The sequence below is a fragment of the Adiantum capillus-veneris genome, chromosome 6 (assembly GCF_014529385.1).
Source record: "Adiantum capillus-veneris isolate H3 chromosome 6, ASM1452938v2, whole genome shotgun sequence".
NCBI lineage: Eukaryota > Viridiplantae > Streptophyta > Polypodiopsida > Polypodiales > Pteridaceae > Adiantum > Adiantum capillus-veneris.
The window spans coordinates 67,765,951-67,785,674 of record NC_140936.1 but is presented as its reverse complement, the minus strand read 5'-3'; the positions used below and the strand labels follow the sequence as shown (position 1 = coordinate 67,785,674).

General features: G+C 46.2%; 1 protein-coding gene across 1 annotated transcript in view; it reads right to left on the bottom strand.

Moving 5' to 3' along the window:
- SEX1 (Pyruvate phosphate dikinase, PEP/pyruvate binding domain-containing protein) overlaps positions 1 to 19,724 on the bottom strand; it is a 78,834-nt gene that overhangs the window by 23,154 nt on the left and 35,956 nt on the right. Inside the window, exons 10-22 of the mRNA XM_086514379.1 lie at positions 2,461 to 2,571; positions 2,265 to 2,363; positions 2,053 to 2,184; positions 1,879 to 1,967; positions 1,636 to 1,770; positions 1,376 to 1,538; positions 1,135 to 1,224; positions 866 to 1,051; positions 711 to 773; positions 574 to 636; positions 427 to 486; positions 158 to 310; positions 2 to 85 (exon numbers count right to left, since the gene is read on the bottom strand). Of these exons, the coding sequence (XP_086370505.1) occupies positions 2 to 85; positions 158 to 310; positions 427 to 486; positions 574 to 636; positions 711 to 773; positions 866 to 1,051; positions 1,135 to 1,224; positions 1,376 to 1,538; positions 1,636 to 1,770; positions 1,879 to 1,967; positions 2,053 to 2,184; positions 2,265 to 2,363; positions 2,461 to 2,571 (1,428 nt within the window). The remainder of the gene's footprint in view (position 1; positions 86 to 157; positions 311 to 426; positions 487 to 573; positions 637 to 710; positions 774 to 865; positions 1,052 to 1,134; positions 1,225 to 1,375; positions 1,539 to 1,635; positions 1,771 to 1,878; positions 1,968 to 2,052; positions 2,185 to 2,264; positions 2,364 to 2,460; positions 2,572 to 19,724) is intronic.

Below are 19,724 nucleotides of genomic sequence, written 5' to 3'. Positions count from 1 at the left end.
CCTTTAGGCAGTACACGGGCTCTTGATTGTAGCTAGTAGACAGACACAGGTTTTCAAGCACCATGATTATCATGTAAATGATGTTCTATAGCCAAAGAACAGTACATCAAATAACGAAACTTTGTTGGCTCCACATAAGAAGATCCCATATACTCACCTTTGCAGCTGCATTGCTTAGTCCTTCCAACCCGCGTTCAGCCACTGTTCTCACAGTGGAATCAAGCGCCAAATCCAAAAAAGTTATGTCAACCAACCTATCATGGTCTTTGAGGAGGGCAGGTCGAAGTTCACAACGGGACTCTAGTAAGCCCTGGAAGTAGGGAAAATTGCATTCTCAAAACAGTTTAAAGTCAATTCCAGCAGAGCCTGGAAGTATTGATTGCCTAGAACTTTATGCCAAAGATATTTCTGTATTAAGGCACTTACCTCCAGAAGAGGAATCACATCCTTATCCTCAACATGATCTAGCACAAACTCTAAGAGTGCCTGCCAACATCACAATCCCCTTATTTTTTTACAAAGGAAACATACAGGAGACAGGACGTGCAGTTTTAACTTGACAGACCCACTTACTGGAAGCTCAGATGACAATCCTGAGATTGGGTGAATTTTAACACCTCCCATAAAACCTTCTCCCTTAACATCACAAAAAAGTACAAGAGTAAGAATAGATTTATAAGGCAACACATTGCAAAAAGTCATTTTCTAACCTTAGAAGAATAGCCCATGCAAGTGGCAATGGCCGACTCAAGATCAGCTCCAGAATGGACAGCCTAATTTGAAAACCAGATCATCGAAAACATGAGACACTCTTCATCCTCGACAACAAAGGCTACAACTCTGCCAAGTAGAGAGACCAAAAAACCTTCAAGGTCTTCAAATAAGCTGTCAGATCACGGGTAAGACCCTCTTTTTGGTCTGGGCGGAATCGAGGCTCCGACACAATAGGTCTGTCATAGCTTCTGAGACGCTCCTTTGTAACACCACTTGCCTTCAATGTTTTCCAATATGCTTCGACATCCAGGTCATTTTTTATATAGTCAAGAAGTGCCTGTTGGAGAAGGACACTCTCACTATAAGGCGTGCCAAATGATACAACAACTGCATACAAGAAAGCAAAGATACAAAGCAAACCTGACAGATCACAACATCATCTGGGCTTGTATTATTGTGAAGCTTTTGGTGCCATTCCTCCATCATCCCTCCTTTACAATCATTCTTCCGCTGCACACAAAGTTGAACAATACATTCTTGCATGTACCTCAGTTACAGCATCTAGGGTTTTAATAGACCATTTTTTTCACATGAACAAAAAATTACAATAGCACTCTCCATATAGCTTGGATAAAAGAATGAGAATGAGCATAGGGATTACCTGAACAACAAGTATCTCATCTCTGATTCGCTGCCCTACATCACCTTTACCCCCCCTTCCAACTGCAGACAAAATAAGCCTGACAATCTCTCTTTCAGCGGGCTGATCTCTAAATAGATTTTGAAGAACACCAGTGAGTCGATCCTGAGCAGCACTTATCTCTCTGTGGTTAACAATACAGCTACAAATTATAAAAAGGCACAGATCTATGTACCCGAGAAATGTTAATTTCCACACAGTTTCAAGTTCATAGCACAAACCGTGGCTTAACATTATAATTCTTGTTCCAAACGAGCTGCCTTGTGGCCATAAACCTCATCCAAACAAGGATTGCTGCAAGTGGTAATGGCCCTCCATCTCTAGCTTTCATGGTCACATCTGTAGCTATGTTAAACCTGTGAGTACAGTTAACTTGAGGAGTAAGAATAAAGCATGAATACACATTGCATAAGTAGACAGCATTGTAGGTCAACAAGAGGCTACCAATGCTCCATATCACAAACCTGTGCATGAAGGACCTTTCAGCATCACTTTCGCGGTCAGCAATTTCATCTAACAACCATTTGGCCGTTCCTTCACCATTTCCAAGTTCCTACGAGGGAGATCATAACCATCAATACCGAGAAACTTAGGGCTTTTCTAAAATAGAATGAAACTATCTTCGAGAATACCCACACCTTTTTGACTCTTTTCTCATGTTCCAAAGAAATGTAAAAATCGGAGCCACTGTTCTTTATCCAATTCTCTCGCATCCTCAAGACAAACGGAATTCCAATGATACCAGATTCAGTGACATTAATGTTCAGTGACTGATGGCGACACACGAAGAAATCATCAATCAGATAAAGCTCGTAACAATTGTCATGAATGAACAAAAAAGTATCCTGACCTTCAAGGATGGATCGCCAGAAAATCCGTCATTAAAATAACTCTCACAGCTACCTTCCAGTGCAGTAGAATTGGAAGGATGGATATTATCTGGAGGAGCCTAATTTTCCAAAAGGAAAAGGGTAAGCAACATTGTAAATAGATTCCTTTCATTGTTCATCTTGCATATGCTGGCAAAAGTTATCTACAAAAAATACCTGCCACTGTCCATGTGTTTCTTTGGACACAGCCCAATGAAGAACAAGAGACTCCTTTACATCTGTTGCAAACCACACTTGCCGTTTCTCACCTTCAAAGGCAACCAAGACCTACAAAAAGACAAGCTGCAGTTCAGTACCCTCGCTTTCTTGTATTTCAGCATATGTTGGTTGGTTGATTAGATAACAAAAGTGATCACTTGACCAGCTATCCAAGCATGTACATGGCATATGTCAATCCACACACAAAGTCACAAAACAACAATATGAACCGTAAATGACGCTAAGAGGCTCCACAATCACGATTGCATAAGGTATGCTGAATAGGATGTAACCAGGGGGCGCTTGCTGCTGCCCTCGCTCACCCCCCCCGGCGCACGCACAGCACCCCATCTCTCGCGCCATTGCTCTCCCCCCCCTCACTCCAGCGCGCGCTGCCCAGCTGCCTGCCCGCTGCATGTACTCGGACCCAGCGCGCAGCAGCAGCCTCAGCCTGCCTGCCCGCCAGCCCCAGCCCCAGCCCGTCCGCCTCAGCCTCAGCCCGCGCGGCCTCAGCCACACAGGCAAAGCCACCCTCCGAGCCTGGGGCTCCAGCGGAGGAGGGTTGGCAGCAAGTTCGTGGACGGCGACGGCAGGGGCCACAGCGACAGCCTGGCACTCAGAGTGGTCCTCAAGCGCCTGCCCAGCATCAGTGGGTCGATTCGGTCCTCTTCAATAGGACGAGGTTCCTGCCCCAACCTCCACCTCAGCTTCACCCTCAACAGCCCAAACCCCCCCCCCCGCCCCGAGTTCCTCCCCTCCTCTTCAGCCTCCCCCCTGCCTCCTGCTCCCTCCGTCTCGCCCCCATACCCTTGCCGATCCCCCTCGCCCCTCTTCTCCCCCCCCCCCCCCCTCGCTCCCTCACCCCCCTCTTGCTCCAGTCCCACAGTCGACCAAGGGGCAGAGCCATCCTCGACTGCTAGGAGATCTCTTAGAAGCGCCTTTGCCGTGAGTCGCTTGGCGAGGGAGGAACAGCCTTTCTTGCGACCCCCTCTTCAGGTACAGACGTCTCCCTTTGCGGCAGTCCCTCGTGGTCTGACGAGCTTCGACATTAGGCGCCAATGGGACTTCTTTGCCTACGACTTTACGCGCTTTCTCAGCGACTCCTCACTAGACCTTGAGGCAGCCTGCTTCAGGATTCATGTTCTGTTTCTTGCAGCTAGGGGGACACAGGCCTTGGACTCGGCGATTGGCTTCTCCTTTCCCCTTTGCGGCAGGGACCAGACTGAGTGGACTCTCGACTCAGTTTTGGAGTGGCTTCAGACACAGGCCCTAGAGTTCTCTCATCACATGGGAGACCTAGGAGTTACAGACATGCTTCAAACTCTTTGGCCATTGGCCAAGTTTACTCTGACACCTCCAAATGCAGCAGGATGTAGACACATTGTGGTTCACTTCTTTGCTGATACGCAGTGCCCGCCATGCTATGTACACATTCATGAGGATTCCTGGACAGAGGAGGTAGCTCTACGCACGGCTCGGTCTACTTGGGCTTGGGCCAGGCACTCTTTGCAGTCACGCCTATCTAGAGGACACTGGGATGCGGATTACTACCCATCCAAGCAAGCCTCGAAGATAGCATGTTTAGCTGCTACGGCAGCATCTGTTCTCTCTCGCTCCCCATGAGGATCGTCTCATGGAACGTGCAGGGATTAGGTGGGCCCCAATTTTAGCGTCAGAGGGGCCGACTGCGTCAGGAGCTTCAGCGTTGCCTTGTGGGAGGAGAGATTGATCTCCTTATGCTACACGAGCATCATCTGTGTGAGAGCTGCATTAGACGATGTGGTCAGCTCTTGCATGGACGATATGATACTTTTTGGTCAGCTGCTTTTGGACGTGGAGGCATCCAGGGTGGGGTACGTATGACTATTGCGGATTCCTTGCAACAGGCCATTGTGGGCAGAGGGATTATTGTGGCAGGCAGGGCTCAGTAGATCACTATGCAGGTTCAGGGTTTCCTTGTGGGCTTCCTGAACATAGATGCGCCCAATGTGGCGAGTGCACGAGCAAAGTTTTGGTCACAGATTGTTGAGTCTCTGCCGCAGGCAGAGCAGTGGTGCATAGGGGGTGACTTCAACATGTTGCTACTGTGCATGGAGTGGAGCTGGCAGCTTGGGAGAGGTTTTGTATGACTCTGAGGGTTTCGGATACGTGGCAGCACTCTAGTTTTGTGAGGCCCCCATACAGCCTGGCCTTCTCTCGCTCGGACCGCAGAGTGGAAGGAGTGAATCTATCACAGATAGATCGCTTCTACACTAGTGACCATTTATGTGACTTGGGTGGGACAGTTGGCATTCTGACAGGGCCTTCCTTCTCGGACCATGCACCAGTGATCATTACAGTGGCAGATAGGTAGAGGAGGGGAAGCACGTTGCTTCGCATCCCTGAGAGGGTCTTGCTGGACTCTGCACTCAGAGAGCGAGTGGAGGCTCTGTGGACACAGAGCTTGGACATGCAGGATTCTCCTGCTGACAGAGTGGCCTCAGGACTAGCTCAGCTTAGTCGTTTCTTTCTCCAGGAGTCTTTGGCTCTCCTGGCTGCAGCGAGAGAGGACGAGCAACGTCTCAGACGGGGCGTTGCTTCCTTGCAAAGGATGCAAGAGCAGCATCCAGACAGTACTTGGTTGGAGGAGCAGTTACAGCTGGCTCGCCAGGAGGTTGCTAGCACAGAGGAGCGGCGCCATGGGTTTGCTTTCCATCGACAGGTATCTCAGTGGACGCAGGTGGGTGACAGAGTGACTGGTGCTTTCTTCAAGGCAGTGGAACCTCAGCATACGACGTCGTCGCTGCCCACGCTCAATGTGTGGGTATGCCTCTGTTGCTGCATCATGTAGTGTCTCTGTCAATATATATGTGAGCGCTCCTATAGGTCTCCCCGGATCCTCTGTACATAAGCGTCTGTAGATACCATCTATGAAGACAAAATCACTCTTCGAAGTAAAATTGTATCGAGTATGTGTAGATATCTGAGCCAGTTGAGCTGTGTTGAACTGGTATGAGACGATAAACGTGAGGAGGGCATGATCTACTACTACCCCAATAGGCATGGGCCCGACTGTAAAGTCCTGAATACAGGGTATGAAACTGAGCTAAGGTAAAACATAATCCATTGTGCTAGCCATGGGCCCGACTATAAAGTCCTGAATAGAGGGTATGAAACCGGGCTGAGCTACAACATAATCCATTGTGCTATCCCATGTCTATGAGGAAAACAAGTGAACCCACTCAACGCTGGAAATCTTTGGAGGCCATTCAAGATAGCCATTCCATGTGCAGTCCCCAAATTTGTCAAATATCCCCCATATCCAGTGTGCTCTTCATCCTGCGAACACCTAGACATTCCCATCTCACTGACATCCAATTCTCTCAACATTTCCTCTAAGGTATCATAGGAAGCTATCTGAGACTGGCCCGTCCTGGCATTAAAGTCTCCCAGAAGAATGGCATCTCCATACCTAGAGAACTCCCGTACGTCCTCATCCAATATCAGGTAGGGTGACTGCCCTTGGGCGATGCATAATGAGATGCGCTGGGGGCAAAATAGCATATTGCAATGTAGAGTGGCCTCCCTCTCTCCGCTCTCACCCTGACCCACATATATCTGGCTTGCTCATCTCTTAAAACAATACAAATGAGGGGTTGAAGCTCCTTCCTGAATAAGACTGCCACACCTCCTTACCCCCGTCCTCTGTGCATTGATCTCACATCCTGCCTACAAGTAGTCTCCCAATGATATCCCGTCACTCTAGGTAAAGTGCCGCCGGGAGACTGATGCGTCTCCGAGTAAAAAATAGTGTCTCTTCCCTTAAAGCTATCCTCAAATGCGTATACATCTAGCTTCATTGATCCATTGCAATTCCATGGTGCCATTTTAAGGTTGGTCCCATAGGTCTCGCAACGTCATGCGGTGCGTTTTTCCAGCACCACTACTCTCCCTCCCCTGTAGAAAGAAATTTTGCCTTTCTCCCTTGCCACCTTGATCTCTCGTATCAGCTCTTTGCATGAGTGCTACTTGTGCTAGGGTGAGGTCATCACCCAAAAATATTCCAGTTTGCTTGAATGTTGGTCTCTTCTTTAGAAATTCCTTCCTAGCTTCCAGCGTAGGGAAACGTATAATGAGTGCTCTTTCCTTGGCTCCCTTTCGCATCACTTCCTTTCTTGCCAACTCTCCAAGCACCTATGTGTGGTGTGGGTTCAGAAACACCCATGCGCTTCAAGAGTTCTTGCACAACTTTGTCTACTTCTCCGGTGTCTTTGAGACTGATAACACGCACATGAAGGGCTTTGATCTTCCCCCTCTGCTCCTCCTCAATTGTCATATTCATGATACTGGATGTCCGTTGTCAGGAGTTTTTTGGAGTAAGAGATTGTGCATATGTACATATCCATGCATGGTGCATCAAATAAAGAATTGCACATTTTTCAGAGCCAGGAGGTTACGTGGGGCCCACATGTGTACAAGTAGGACAGGGTGTACATAGTGCATCGATTTTCACTATTACCAGTACCACTGTGTTTTTTCCATAATAAAGAGGAGTTGTTAGCGCGTAAAACTTCTCGAGGAAGCTATTCACGGGCCGACGACATGAGGTAAGCAGGTGCGTCAGATGGCATCTAGTGGCGTCAGGAGGCCGAACGGGGTCAATATTTGCACGTGGATGAATACGGACACAACGTGGGTATTTTCTTGTGAGAGTTATGCAGAAAGGTCATCATTAGGACCACTTTTTGGGACCACTTTTTGGGGCCACTTCACGTGGTTGCGAGACGCATTATTGAAAAGAAATGAGTGTCAGGCGTGCGGATGATGCAAAAAGGTGACAACTATGCACTGCGAGGTCAGTTTTTGGCATGTTCGGGGTCCGTTTGAGGTCATCTAAAAGGCCAAGGGTGCCCAAGTAATAAAGCTAAGTGTGGGAACTGAAAAAACAAAGAGAAGACCAAAAAAAACGTGGAGAAGAGAGGAGGAACAGCCGCAGGTGTGTTTTTGCTCATTTTGGAGCCTGTTTTGGCCATAAACTGCTCATCCGATGTCGGATTTGAGCACTTTGACATTGTAGACTAGGGTTTTGGGCCGTTCCGGACGCGATGGCGCTGTCCATTTTGCCAAATTCCTCACTCTTTTTCTGCTGTTTTGGCTGTGTAAGTTTCTCCTATGAGCGAAGCTTCTGCTCCAATTTGTGATTGTATCTGGTATCTTTTACCTATATTGTGTGAGCTATTTGCCCCATTGGTGTTGGCCCAAGCTCAATTGTATCTAAACATCAGAAATTCTCCTCTTTTGAGCTGAGTTTTTTGGGTGTGTGTGTGTGTGTGTCTGTGTGTATGTGTGTGTCTGTGTAGAGTGGGCAAGTGGATAGTCTCTCTCCTCTCACTCCATAGGTGTGTTCCCTGTCTCGCCCAGGTGTGTTGTGTAAGCCGAGTGGTGCCCCATTGTGTGTGCGTATCATTCCAAGAGTGTGTCGGGTCGTTATAGAAGCGCTGTGTGTTTTCATCCCGCTCACATTCTTTTGGCGCCCCCACTGAGGATCTTCTTCGAGTACCTCCTGCTTCGAGCTTCAAGCTTCGAGATTCAGGGCTACAGGTTACAGGTTACAGGCTACAGGTACAGGGACAGGGACAGGTACAGGTATAGGTGATTCACACAGGTACAGGTAGCTGGAGTACAGTGATATACTAGTAGTGATGTCACTTGCAGTTGTTGTGGGTATGCATTACTTGGCGCCTATTTGAGCGCATTGTCTGCTGGATTGTACGTTACTTGTGGAAACTGCCATTGTACGCATTTGTGGAGCCATACTTGGTTGTATTTGGCAGTCCCAGCCATTTCTGAGACTTGACTATACGCGATTTGCATTAGCCTTCGTGTGAGGGTCGATAGCGTGAGGTTTTTATTGAGCTGGGAGATTCTCAAATGTGGAGATCCTTTCGGTGATACAGGTAGCTGGAGCACCCTTTTTGTGACCTCGCCATAGGCTATGTACTAGTGAGTCCTATTTGATGCTCGGGTTCTATTGTTGACAGTTTATGCATATATATATATATATATCAGTCTATATTTTGGGTTCCTATTGCTCTACTTCTGGGGAAACTCTGTCAAAATTTTTCCAAGTTATGATGGCTGGTTTCTTGGTCTTTTGAGCCATTTATGCTGTTATGCTGCTGAAATTTTGGCAAAATCAGAGGTTAAGTCAGGTGTGCCTTCTTGGGAGCTTCATGGTTGGCTTTAATGGATGATCAAAATGGCCCTCAATTCACTCCTTTTCATTTAACTCAGAGAATCCAGATAAATGTTCATGTGTCCAGGAAGATTTTTTTCCAGCAACGCATAGTCTTTATGTTCGGGCCGAGAAGATTAAGAGAGATCCTGGAATGTCCTTTGCCTGTTGTAATTCCGATGATTAACTATGAAAACTCATTTGATGTGCATGTGTTTGTCCTTATCTGAAGTTGAGCTCCATTGAAGTTTGTGGGAATTGAGTCGGTCAGAAGTTTTGGGTTCTTGCACGTGTGTTCAAAGGGGTTCTCAAAGCATCATAATTTGGGTAGCCATGGCTTTCTCTTATCCGGAGTTTCATGGAAGAAGTGATGAAGATGTGGAAGATTTTTTGGAAAAGATGGAGGTTGCCTGCATTAGCAACCAGATTCATGACCCTGCGCAGATGTTACGTCTTCTCCAAATTTGTTTGAAGAGTGATGCACGAGTCTGGTCCAAAACATTTGAAGAGGAGTTGCATGCAGCGGTTCCACCTGTAAGATTGAACTGGGACAATCTAAGGCATGGGTTGGAAGTGGAGTTTGTGAAGATAGAAGATCCTGACAAAGTGTGGCAAGAAGTACAAGGTTTGGTGCAAAAGGAAGGTGAGCCAGTAGATGCATACATACGTAAGTTCTCATTGGCATGGGAGCGGATGTGCAAGGCCTTAGCACCACAGGTACCCCCGCCTGACATGATGAAGAAGGACAGGTTTTTGGCAGGTCTTTGGGAGATTATACGTTGGAGAGTGGAGCTAAAGAAGCCTAGGACATATGAAGATGCATTGGAGGTAGCAAGGAACAAAGAGTGGAAGTTGAGGAAAATGAGCCAGTTAGGGATGGAGTCTTTGCCCATGAGGTCTGACTTTCAACCTATGGACTCTTTACAAGGTCGCATGCCAGCGGTTCATCATGAACCAGTGGTTCCTGTTACTACTCAGGTTATGCCAGCAGTGGTCACTACAGCAGTGCAAGATGATGGGCTAAGGCAAGACATAAGGCAAATGGTAGATTTAATGAAGAATCTCAGCCTAAACATGCTAGGTCAAGTGGGAAATAATCGAGGTCGAGGGAGGTTTACAAATCAGCCAGGAGGTGAAGAAAGGCCTAGGAATGGTGTTGGACAAAGCAATGGTAGGTTTTGGAGGCAGACGCCTACATGTTACAATTGTGGAGAGTTAGGTCACATCAGCCCGCAATGTGATAAGCCACCAAGGATGGGGAGAGACATGTATCCATTGCCAAGACAGGTGTTAACTAGGTCAAATGATTATGGCATCGAAATTAAGGGAGATGAAGGAACCAGTGGATTAACCCAAGAGGAAAAGGGAAAGACAAAAGTGCTAAGTGTAGTCACCTTGCTAGCTCTCTGGTTCATCTGGCGGGCCCGTTGTTTCCGCATCTTTGAGGCTCGCCTTGTACCACCAGCAGAGACTGTTCGTGACTTTTGGCTAGAGCTGATCCATACTCTCAGAGGACAGCTTGAGGGACTACAGGGCAGCTCCGACCGCATGCGAGAGCGCCGCGAGGCTTTCCTTCGACTCTGGCGCCCTGGGCCGTTCTACTCCATGGTCCAGGGAGTGCTCAGATGGCACTACTGTCCACCTGTGTGGCTTTTCCCTCCTCCCATCTCTTGTTTTAGCCCCATTGTACATATGCTGTTTTTTCATTGGGAGAGTCTCCCCACCATGCTTGTTGTAGCCCTCTCTTGCAGAGGTGGATGTAGCCCTATGGGCAGTTTTCATTAACTAATAGAAGGATCTTTTTCTTTAAAAAAAAGTGTAGTCACCTTGGAGAAGGCATCAAAGCTAGAGGATACATTAGTGATGTCTATTGGGAAGAGGACCACAGAGGATAAGGAAGGAAGAAGTGCCCCAGGTCCTAGTAAGTAGAAAGGAAAGAGCCATGAAGGCGAGGATGTCAAGGCCAAGAGGAAAAGGAGAGCTCGTCGAAAGTTTCATGTTTCAGATTTTCCACTAGGGGATGGGCAATTAAGCTATGACTTGAAGGAGGATCTGACGAGCAGGAAGGCAGATGTTACTTTGGGCAGCTTTTAGAGATGGTGCCTAAGCTAAAGCGACAGTGGAAGAGGATGGTTAACCCAATGGAGAAAGAGCCAGAGAGAGGTTCAGTAAAGGTGTTGGCAAAGGATAAGCTACCAGACATTTGTCCAATAGTAGATGTGTGGCATAAAAGGAAAAATTTGGGACAAGGTTATGTGGATGGCGGAGCCCAAATATGCGTGATAACACACTCATGCGTTGAGAAGATGGGTCTTACAGTGACTGGGGTGTCAGGGTTTCGGATCAGATTGGCAAACCATCAAAAAGTAAAATGCTTGGGTGTTGTAAAGAGCTTAGAAGTGGAGGCATATGATGCAAAGGCAGTGGTTGATTTTCATGTGATGCCAGCAGGGTTGGGAGCATATCCTATTATACTGGGCAGACCATGGTTACGTGCAGTGGGAGCTGTTCAAGATTGGCGACATGGTACGATTAGCCTCTATGGAAAGACAGGTACCAAGAAGCTTTATAATATGGACACAAGGAAACGATTAGAGGAGATTTATGAAGATGAGGATGAGTCTAGTGATGAAGACTATTCCACGGTGACAGATGAGGACAGTGATAGCACTACCAGCAGTGATGAGGATGCTGACGTTGTATTTCTTTTGATGGACAAAGGAATCCAGGAGTCTGATTTAGTTGCATTTGCGAATGAAGTTGAAGATGAGAGTGAAGGGCCTTATGAAGTGATTGAAGGGCTGATGCAAACGAAGGTTGAATTGTCAAAGAAGCAAGAATTGATGACACAAATGATCAGTGGAGACCTCTCAGCTATGGAGAAGGAGATATATTTACACATGCTGGCTAGTTTTCCTGATTTGTTCATTACTTCATATGAAGAGATCAGAGGGTTCAAGGGTGAAGAGATGCATATAGAGCTGAAAGAAGGTGCTAAGCCAGTGCGGCAAAGGCTAAGAAGGATGGGTCAAGAGCAAATGGAAGCCTTGCGAGAAGAGGTGGACAAGTTATTGAAGGCAGGGTTTATAGTTCCAGTGGAGACCACAGAATGGATGAGTCCAGTAGTGGTCAGTCCAAAGAAGGATGGAAAGTGGAGGATTTGTGTAGATTTTAAACCCTTAAATACAGCCACTAAGAAGAACCCATATCCTCTTCCATTCATTGATCAGATCTTGGATTCAGTGGCAGGGTATGAGAGGTACAGTGTGTGTGATGGTTTTTTAGGCTATTTTGAATTGAAGATTTCTCTTAAAGACCGCACAAAGACAACTTTTATTACGCCATGGGGCTGCTATTGCTACACAGAATTGCCATTTGGGTTGTCAAATGGACCTTCCTTCTATCAAGAGAGAGCAAATTGGGTGTTGGAACCATTCATTGGTAGTTGTGTTAAAGCTTTTATGGATGACTTCTGTGTTTATAGCAGTAGGGCTGAACACCATGAGAAGTTGCAGATGGTATTGGCTCGATATGATGAATGTGGAGGACAACTAAATCCAAAGAAATGTCATCTAGCACAGCCAAGGGTGAAGTTATTGGGCCACATGGTGTCAGAAAATGGCATTGAGGTTGATCCAGACAAGGTTAAGTCTATTATTCTTCTTCCATCACCTACGAGTACGAAGCAATTGGCAACCTTTATACACAAAGTGAAGTACATGGCAAGGTTTATTCCATTGTCTTCTCAGATTCTTTATCCATTACAACAAGTGGCAAAGCATGATCCATTGCAATGGGATGACAAGTGTGAAGAAGTGTTTCAAGAGGTGAAAGAGGTGTTAGGGGGGTTGTCAGCCATGCAGGCTCCTGATTGGGAGAAAATTTTTTATGTAAATCCCTCAGTAGGGAATGATGCCGTTGGAGCCATGCTATTGCAAAAGGGGAAGGGCAGTCATTATATGAGGCCAGTGTATTGTGCAAGCCGAGTGAAGTTGGTAGTGGAGAGAAAGTTCTCGAAAGTAGAGCTAGTGATGGCCAGTGTAATATTTGCTTGTCGACGATTTCGTCATTACTTGCTACTACGACCTTTTGTTTTCTTGACGAGTTATGCCTTTTTGCCACAGTTAATTAATGGCACTAACATGTTAAATGTGGTGAAGAAATGGGTAATTGAGCTGCAAGAGTTTGAGTTCTCTTTCCTAGTGGAAGACAGTACAAGGGCTACCCTAGCTGATTTGTTGACCTACAAGGAGAATCCCCTTATTGTTAAGGAAGAGGTGGTGAGAAAGGTAGTTGAAGAAGTGCCACAGATCAGCAATGCACATGTGTTGTTCTTTGATGGTTCATACAGAAAGAGCCAGGATGCAGCTTCAGGGGGTATAGCACTTTATGATCCAGAGGGGAAGCTAGTATGCAAGAGAGGGTTCAAGTTGGATGCGCATAGTAACAATGAGGCTGAATATGCTACGTTGGAAGCTGGATTACACATTTGTTTGAAGTATGGGGTTAGAAGGCCGAGTATAAAAGGTGATGCCTTGTTAGTTGTGAAGTAAGTGTTGGGTGTGTGGAAGAGCAAGAACAACTCATTGAAGGAAATGTCTTTCAGAATTAAAGGCCTGTTAAAAAAGTTTGAAGCATGGATCATCAAACACATTGAACGTGCTCTAAATGGAGAGGCACATGAAGCAGCTCAAGGCATGATTGGGGAGCTATTTGTGTTGAGGACCACTTTACCTCTTTATCATGGCCGGGAAAGTTTGGCTCAAGAAGAGGAGTTTTTGCTAACAAGAATCATTCCAAAGGATATTAAGAAGTCTAAGAAGTATGGCTTTGTGCGTAGAGCATACAAGTACAAATTGATTGGTGATGTCTTATACATGAAAGGGGCTGATCTCGTGTTGAGACGTGTACCTTGGCGAGAGGAGCTTTACAGAGTGTTGGAAGAGAATCATGAAGATGCATGTGGTGGCCATTTTGCTCTAAAGATCACCTTGCATAAGATTTTGCAAGAGGGGTATGTATGGCCTAGTTTGCACAAGGATGTTCACCATTGGTGTAGGTCTTGCAATAGGTGTCAAGCATTTGAGAAGAGAGTGTTGAAGCCAGAGCTACGAAAAACCATTATGGCGTTTGATGTGTTTGAAAAGTGGGGGATTGATGCAATAGGCCCGTTACCTATCACAAGCAGGGGCGGGCAAAAGCTATATCTTGACGGCAGTGGACTATCTCTCTAGATGGGCAGAGGCTATAGCAGTAAAACAGATCACTGCAAAGGATGTGGCAAAATTTGTGTATGATGAAATATGTTGCAAGTTTGGAGTGCCATTAGAGCTACTTTCAAATAAGGGGCCAGGATTTAGAGCTAAACTGCTAGATTTCTTATGCGCAAAGATGAAGATTAGGCACCAGCATACCACTCCTTATTACCCGCAGTGTAATGGCTTAATTGAAAGATTCAATGGTAAGTTGGTACAAATTCTTTCTAAAGTGACAGAGCACCAAGGAAAGAATTGGGATTTGGAATTGCCTAGTGCATTATGGGCTTACCGTACTTCGGTGAAGACAGGTACAGGGTTTACTCCATTTCATTTGGTGTATGGAAAGGAAGCACTATTGCCTGTGGAGGTAGAGTTGCCTGCGGTCAAGATGTTAGAGAAGTTGCTTGGGCCGCCTAGTGATGCATTCAAAGAGAGGCTCTTGCAGTTACAAGAGGTTCAGTTGGATAGGATGAGCGCATTGGAGCATTATGGGCAGAAGCAGGATAAGGCTTTGGCAAAGATAAATGAAAAGGTCAAAAGTAAGGGTATCAAGAAGCATGACTTGGTTTTGCGCTACAACAGTAAGCTGGACAACACCTTCCAAAAGAAGTTTCAAATTAAGTGGGAAGGGCCTTTCAAGGTAGTGGAGTGTTTCTCGAATGATACATATCAGTTGGCTAACCTGGATGGGGTTCTACATAAGTCAAGGGTAAATGGATTGCGTCTTAAACTGTATCATGCTAGATTGATGATGGTAGAGCAAGATGAGCTGTCTGTGGAGCAAGTGATGTCTGTGAGGGATGAGGAGACCTGTGATGAGGCGAGCCTCATATCTCTTTTTGCTACTGCTGATCATGAATGATCTAGCAGGCTAGGGGATGGGCAAATTATGTCACGAGTTTTTTGGAGTAAGAGATTGTGCATATGTACATATCCATGCATGGTGCATCAAATAAAGAATTGCACGTTTTTCAGAGCCAGGTGGTTACGTGGGGCCCACATGTGTACAGGTAGGACAAGGTGTACATAGTGCATCGATTTTCACTATTACCAGTACCACTGTGTTTTTTCTATAAAAAAGAGGAGTTGTTAGCACGTAAAACTTCTCGAGGAAGCTATCCACGGGCCGACGACATGAGGTAAGCAAGTGCGTCATATGGCATCTAGTGGCGTCAGGAGGCCGAACGGGGTCAATATTTGCACGTGGATGAATACGCACACAACGTGGGTGTTTTCTTGTGAGAGTTATGCAGAAAGGTCATCATTAGGACCACTTTTTGGGACCACTTTTTGGGGCCACTTCACGTGGTTGCGAGACGCATTATTGAAAAAAAATGAGTGCCAGGTGTGCGGATGATGCAAAAAGGTGACAACTATGCACTGCGAGGTCAGTTTTTGGCCTGTTCGGGGTCCGTTTGAGGTCATCTAAAAGGCCAAGGGTTCCCAAGTAATAAAGCTAAGTGTGGGAACTGAAAAAACAAAGAGAAGACCAAAAAAAACGTGGAGAAGAGAGGAGGAACAGCCGCAGGTGTGTTTTTGCTCATTTTGGAGCCTGTTTTGGCCATAAACTGCTCATCCGATGTCGGATTTGAGCACTTTGACATTGTAGACTAGGGTTTTGGGCCGTTCCGGACGCGATGGCGCTGTCCATTTTGCCAAATTCCTCACTCTTTTTCTGCTGTTTTGGCTGTGTAAGTTTCTCCTATGAGCGAAGCTTCTGCTCCAATTTGTGATTGTATCTGGTATCTTTTACCTATATTGTGTGAGCTATTTGCCCCATTGGTGTTGGCCCAAGCTCAATTGTATCTAAACATCAGAAATTCTCCTCTTTTGAGCTGAGTTTTTTGGGTGTGTGTGTGTGTGTGTCTGTGTGGAGTGGGCAAGTGGATGGTCTCTCTCCTCTCACTCCAAAGGTGTGTTCCCTGTCTCGGCCAGGTGTGTTGTTTAAGCCAAGTGGTGCCCCATAGTGTGTGTGTGTGTGTGTGTGTGTGTGTATCATTCCAAGAGTGTGTGTCGGGTCGTTATAGAGGCGCTGTGTGTTTTCATCCCGCTCACACCGTGTAGCTTCATGCATCTTATCTTTTCCTTTCTTTGCATCCTCGATCCACTTTTCAGCTTTGTTACCCTTCTCTTGTGTTTTGAATAGGTGCTCCGCCCATGAAGAGGTTGTGCGTGCCTGCTGCTCTTCCTCTTCCCGTAGAGTCTTCACCTGTTTCTTAACGCTTTCAAGCTCCTTTATCATTGAGGGCTGATTTTCACCTTCCTATGTGGGGATCTTTTTGCAAGCTGCGAGTTCTCCCTTAAATGCTTCGATCAGTGCATCCTTTTTGTTCATGCGTTCTTCCATTTTTTTATTAGCTTTTTTGTAAGTCTCCGCATTTGCATACATCTCTTTTTCAATGTCACCCCTCAAATGGCTCAGGTCCGCCTCAATCATCACCTATACTTTTTCATACATTAAGTCGTCCTTGACTCTGGAAAGTTTCTTTGCTCTCACCTAACCTGGCAATAGTGTGCTCTCTCGAAACCTCCGCCTAAATGTCGCTTTTGATTTAGGCAAGGTTTTATAGATATTGGCTTCCCCGAGGTCAACCGGCTGGTCCATTCTCTGGCACCTCATGTGAGGCTTTGCTCAAAGTACTTGTACCCTCCTTGAGTGGTGGGCTCTCGTAGGCGAAGAGGAGCTCCAAACGCTCTTCTCCCGCCCTAATTAGCTTGGTATTGACCTCACAAAACAAGGTCGTCGTGCGGTCCCAACAGATCTCGAGCACGCAACGCACAAGTATGCTTTGTGCGTGAGCAGATTGCGTAGAGAGAAAGAAAGAGAGAGAGAGAGAGAGAGAGAGTCTGTTGTCGTGAAACCCTAGCTGTGGGTTCTTGCTATCGCAGAACCCTAAAGTTCCATCTCTTGCTGGTGCGCAACCCTAACGTGTTGTCGCAGAACCCTAAAGTTCCATCTCTTGCTAGTGCGCAACCCTAACGTGTGTCGCGGAACCCTAAAGTTCCATCTCTTGCTAGAGAGAAATGAAATGAAATGAAATTTTATATTAACGTCTTCAAAAGGCCAAAATGACCTATGAGACCAAAATGTTACAGAATTGTGAATCTGATACCATGTCTGGGTACAAAAAGTCTAGAACAAAAATACTACTACTAAAATCCATCCTCATCTGCACTCTGGATGTCGAGAGAGTATGGCTCAAATCCTCTGCTGTAGTCTCCGTACATGATGTGTAGCCCCTCTCCTCAATCGTGGCCATCTGGATTTCCGTAGCCCCAGTGCTCAGTCGATGAGAGTGCCGGTAGCGGTCGAATGAGTGTGGGCCGAGCTTTGCAGTGACGGCTGCTCCTCGCTGTTTCATATCCATATATATATATATATATATATATATAGAGAGAGAGAGAGAGAGAGAGAGAGAGAGAGAGAGAGAGAGAGAAATAAAATGTTATATTAATGTCTTCAAAAGGCCAAAATGACCTATGAGACCAAAGCGTTACAATGTGGTGAATTTGATACAAAGTCGGAGTAACAAAATGAAATGACAAAATGATAAAATGATAAAATAAAAGTACTATGGGATCCTAAACTGGTAGGTGTGAACTAAGCAGCTAGCTGGGATAGCTAATCACAAGTCAAGAAATCCAGCATCGGTCATTGGCAGCTCTCATCAATCTCCTCCATGCAAGTAGTTTGACCGGGCGTCGTGCATACCAGGCCAAAGTGATCCGAATCCTCTGATGTAGCCTCCGTCGATGTTGTGTAGTCCTCCGCAGTCGTGGGCGTCTAGATCTCCTCAGCTCAGTCGCTCGATCGATCAATGTGACTCTGGTGTGAGGCGACAAGATCTGCTGTTGTAGGAGCTCCTCTAGGTGTCCAGTGTTTGCTCTAAAGAAGTGTAACAAACTGCTTACGTGTCAAAGCCTAAAGAATGGAGCCAACCTATAGATGCCGACCGAGGGGCCTAAACACTAAGAAGAACAAGTAACAGAAGAAAAAGTCCTAAAAACTTATGGGGACCCCATCCGATGGGGCCCTAAGTGACATAAAGAATTAAAATAAAGCAGGACTCACACACACAAAAGAATTGCGAACCTGGCTGATAACGTGGTAGATTTTCGAAAATCAAGCTGACTGATGACATGGCATGCTGTACGGATTTCCGTGTTTTGCATTGACTGTTGACGTGGTAGCTGTACGGAATTCTGGATTTTAGGTTGGCAACTATTGAGCATTGCTTTTGGACCACATGCTTTTGAGTTTTGAAGGCTTTTCACTGTAACTACTTTTCAAGCCAAGGGCATTTAAATATGAGGCTAGGGCTCATTCTCTGGCATGCTTCCTAGAGAAGGTGCATAGTCTGGAGTATCGGCTTGTACTGTGTTGATGCAATATAAAGAAATACCAAAAGGGGCGCCAAGGTTTGGGGACAATACTCTCTGGGGTGGAATTCCGCCACTCCGTGTCGCGTGTCGTCTCTCTCTTTCGGTTATGTTGTTAATGAAGTGTTAAAAGTCTGTTCAGTCTGTTCTTTTCTATTGGCACATGGTGCACGTCTTGTGACAGTGGTATCAGAGCATCAGGCGTGTGCTTTTCTGAAAGCATACAAGTCCCACAAAAGAGCAGAAAGAGCTATTGGAATTTTATTCGAGGTATTTTCGCCCTCCAACCGGGACTTATTAGCCACTCCCACCCTTACTTCATCGCGCATCGGGCGCGCTCCCGTCTTCACTCGCTATGTCTTACAAGGCATAAGCCATAAAGAACCCAAGATTTGGAATTCATGGATTCAGCAGAATATTTGCAGTTTCTACTCAACGAGCTTCATGACATTCTTTCGTGACATCCTCAGCAGAATCTTCTGATGCTGCAAAGTTTTCAACAATTTTTGAACTACATGTTACCCCCTCTGATGCCCCAGGTGGTACCTCCTCCTCCGGCACCAGAAAGTACGAGAGCTTCCAACCGGAAACCTTCTCAGTCGTCTGTTCCAATCGGGGGAGTTTTCATGAGTTTTTGCACGTAGTTACATGACTTCGATGTTTGAAGTCCCAATTTTGGCAGAGTGGGGTAACTTGAAAATGCTTGCCACCGAAACCATGAACGACTATAACCAAAGGTTTCTCGACGTGTACCTTCCGGTGTCCTTTAAGTTCATTCCCTTGGAGGACGAGTGCGAGCGCTACGCCATTGGACTACCATCACCATTGCAGGAATATTGTCTCTCCAAGCAAGTCTCTACCATGCAAGAGCTTATGGACCATGCTGCGGTCGGCTACAAGCTCATCAAAGGAAAGTTGGAGTTTACCACAGAAGAACCTTCGGCCACTAACTAGAACTCCCCGCAACAACTAACAAATTCTCAGGAATCCCGTGAAAACCAACCTCAACGGCCTCGTTTGACACAACGTCAACGAGACGCCTTGTTACAAGAAGGCCGAATGTTTCCCAACAGGGCATACGTTCAATACATGTCCTGAGCGAGCCTCGACGTCCTCAGTGCAACCTTCTGCTCCCACGTCAGACAAATCCTCGAGGCCACCTCTGGACAAGAAGGCTAGACCTGCTATTGGACTAGTACCCGATATTTATGGTATACACCTCGAGAGTTTTAATGAATTATGCAGAGCTTATGGAAAAGTCAACGGCTTGAAAGCCCTTATTTTCTTTGACCCCGGAGCTATAGAGAACTTCATCCATCCAGAATTCTTGAAGCAGACGCACTTTGATTATCATGCAGAAGGTGGAGAAA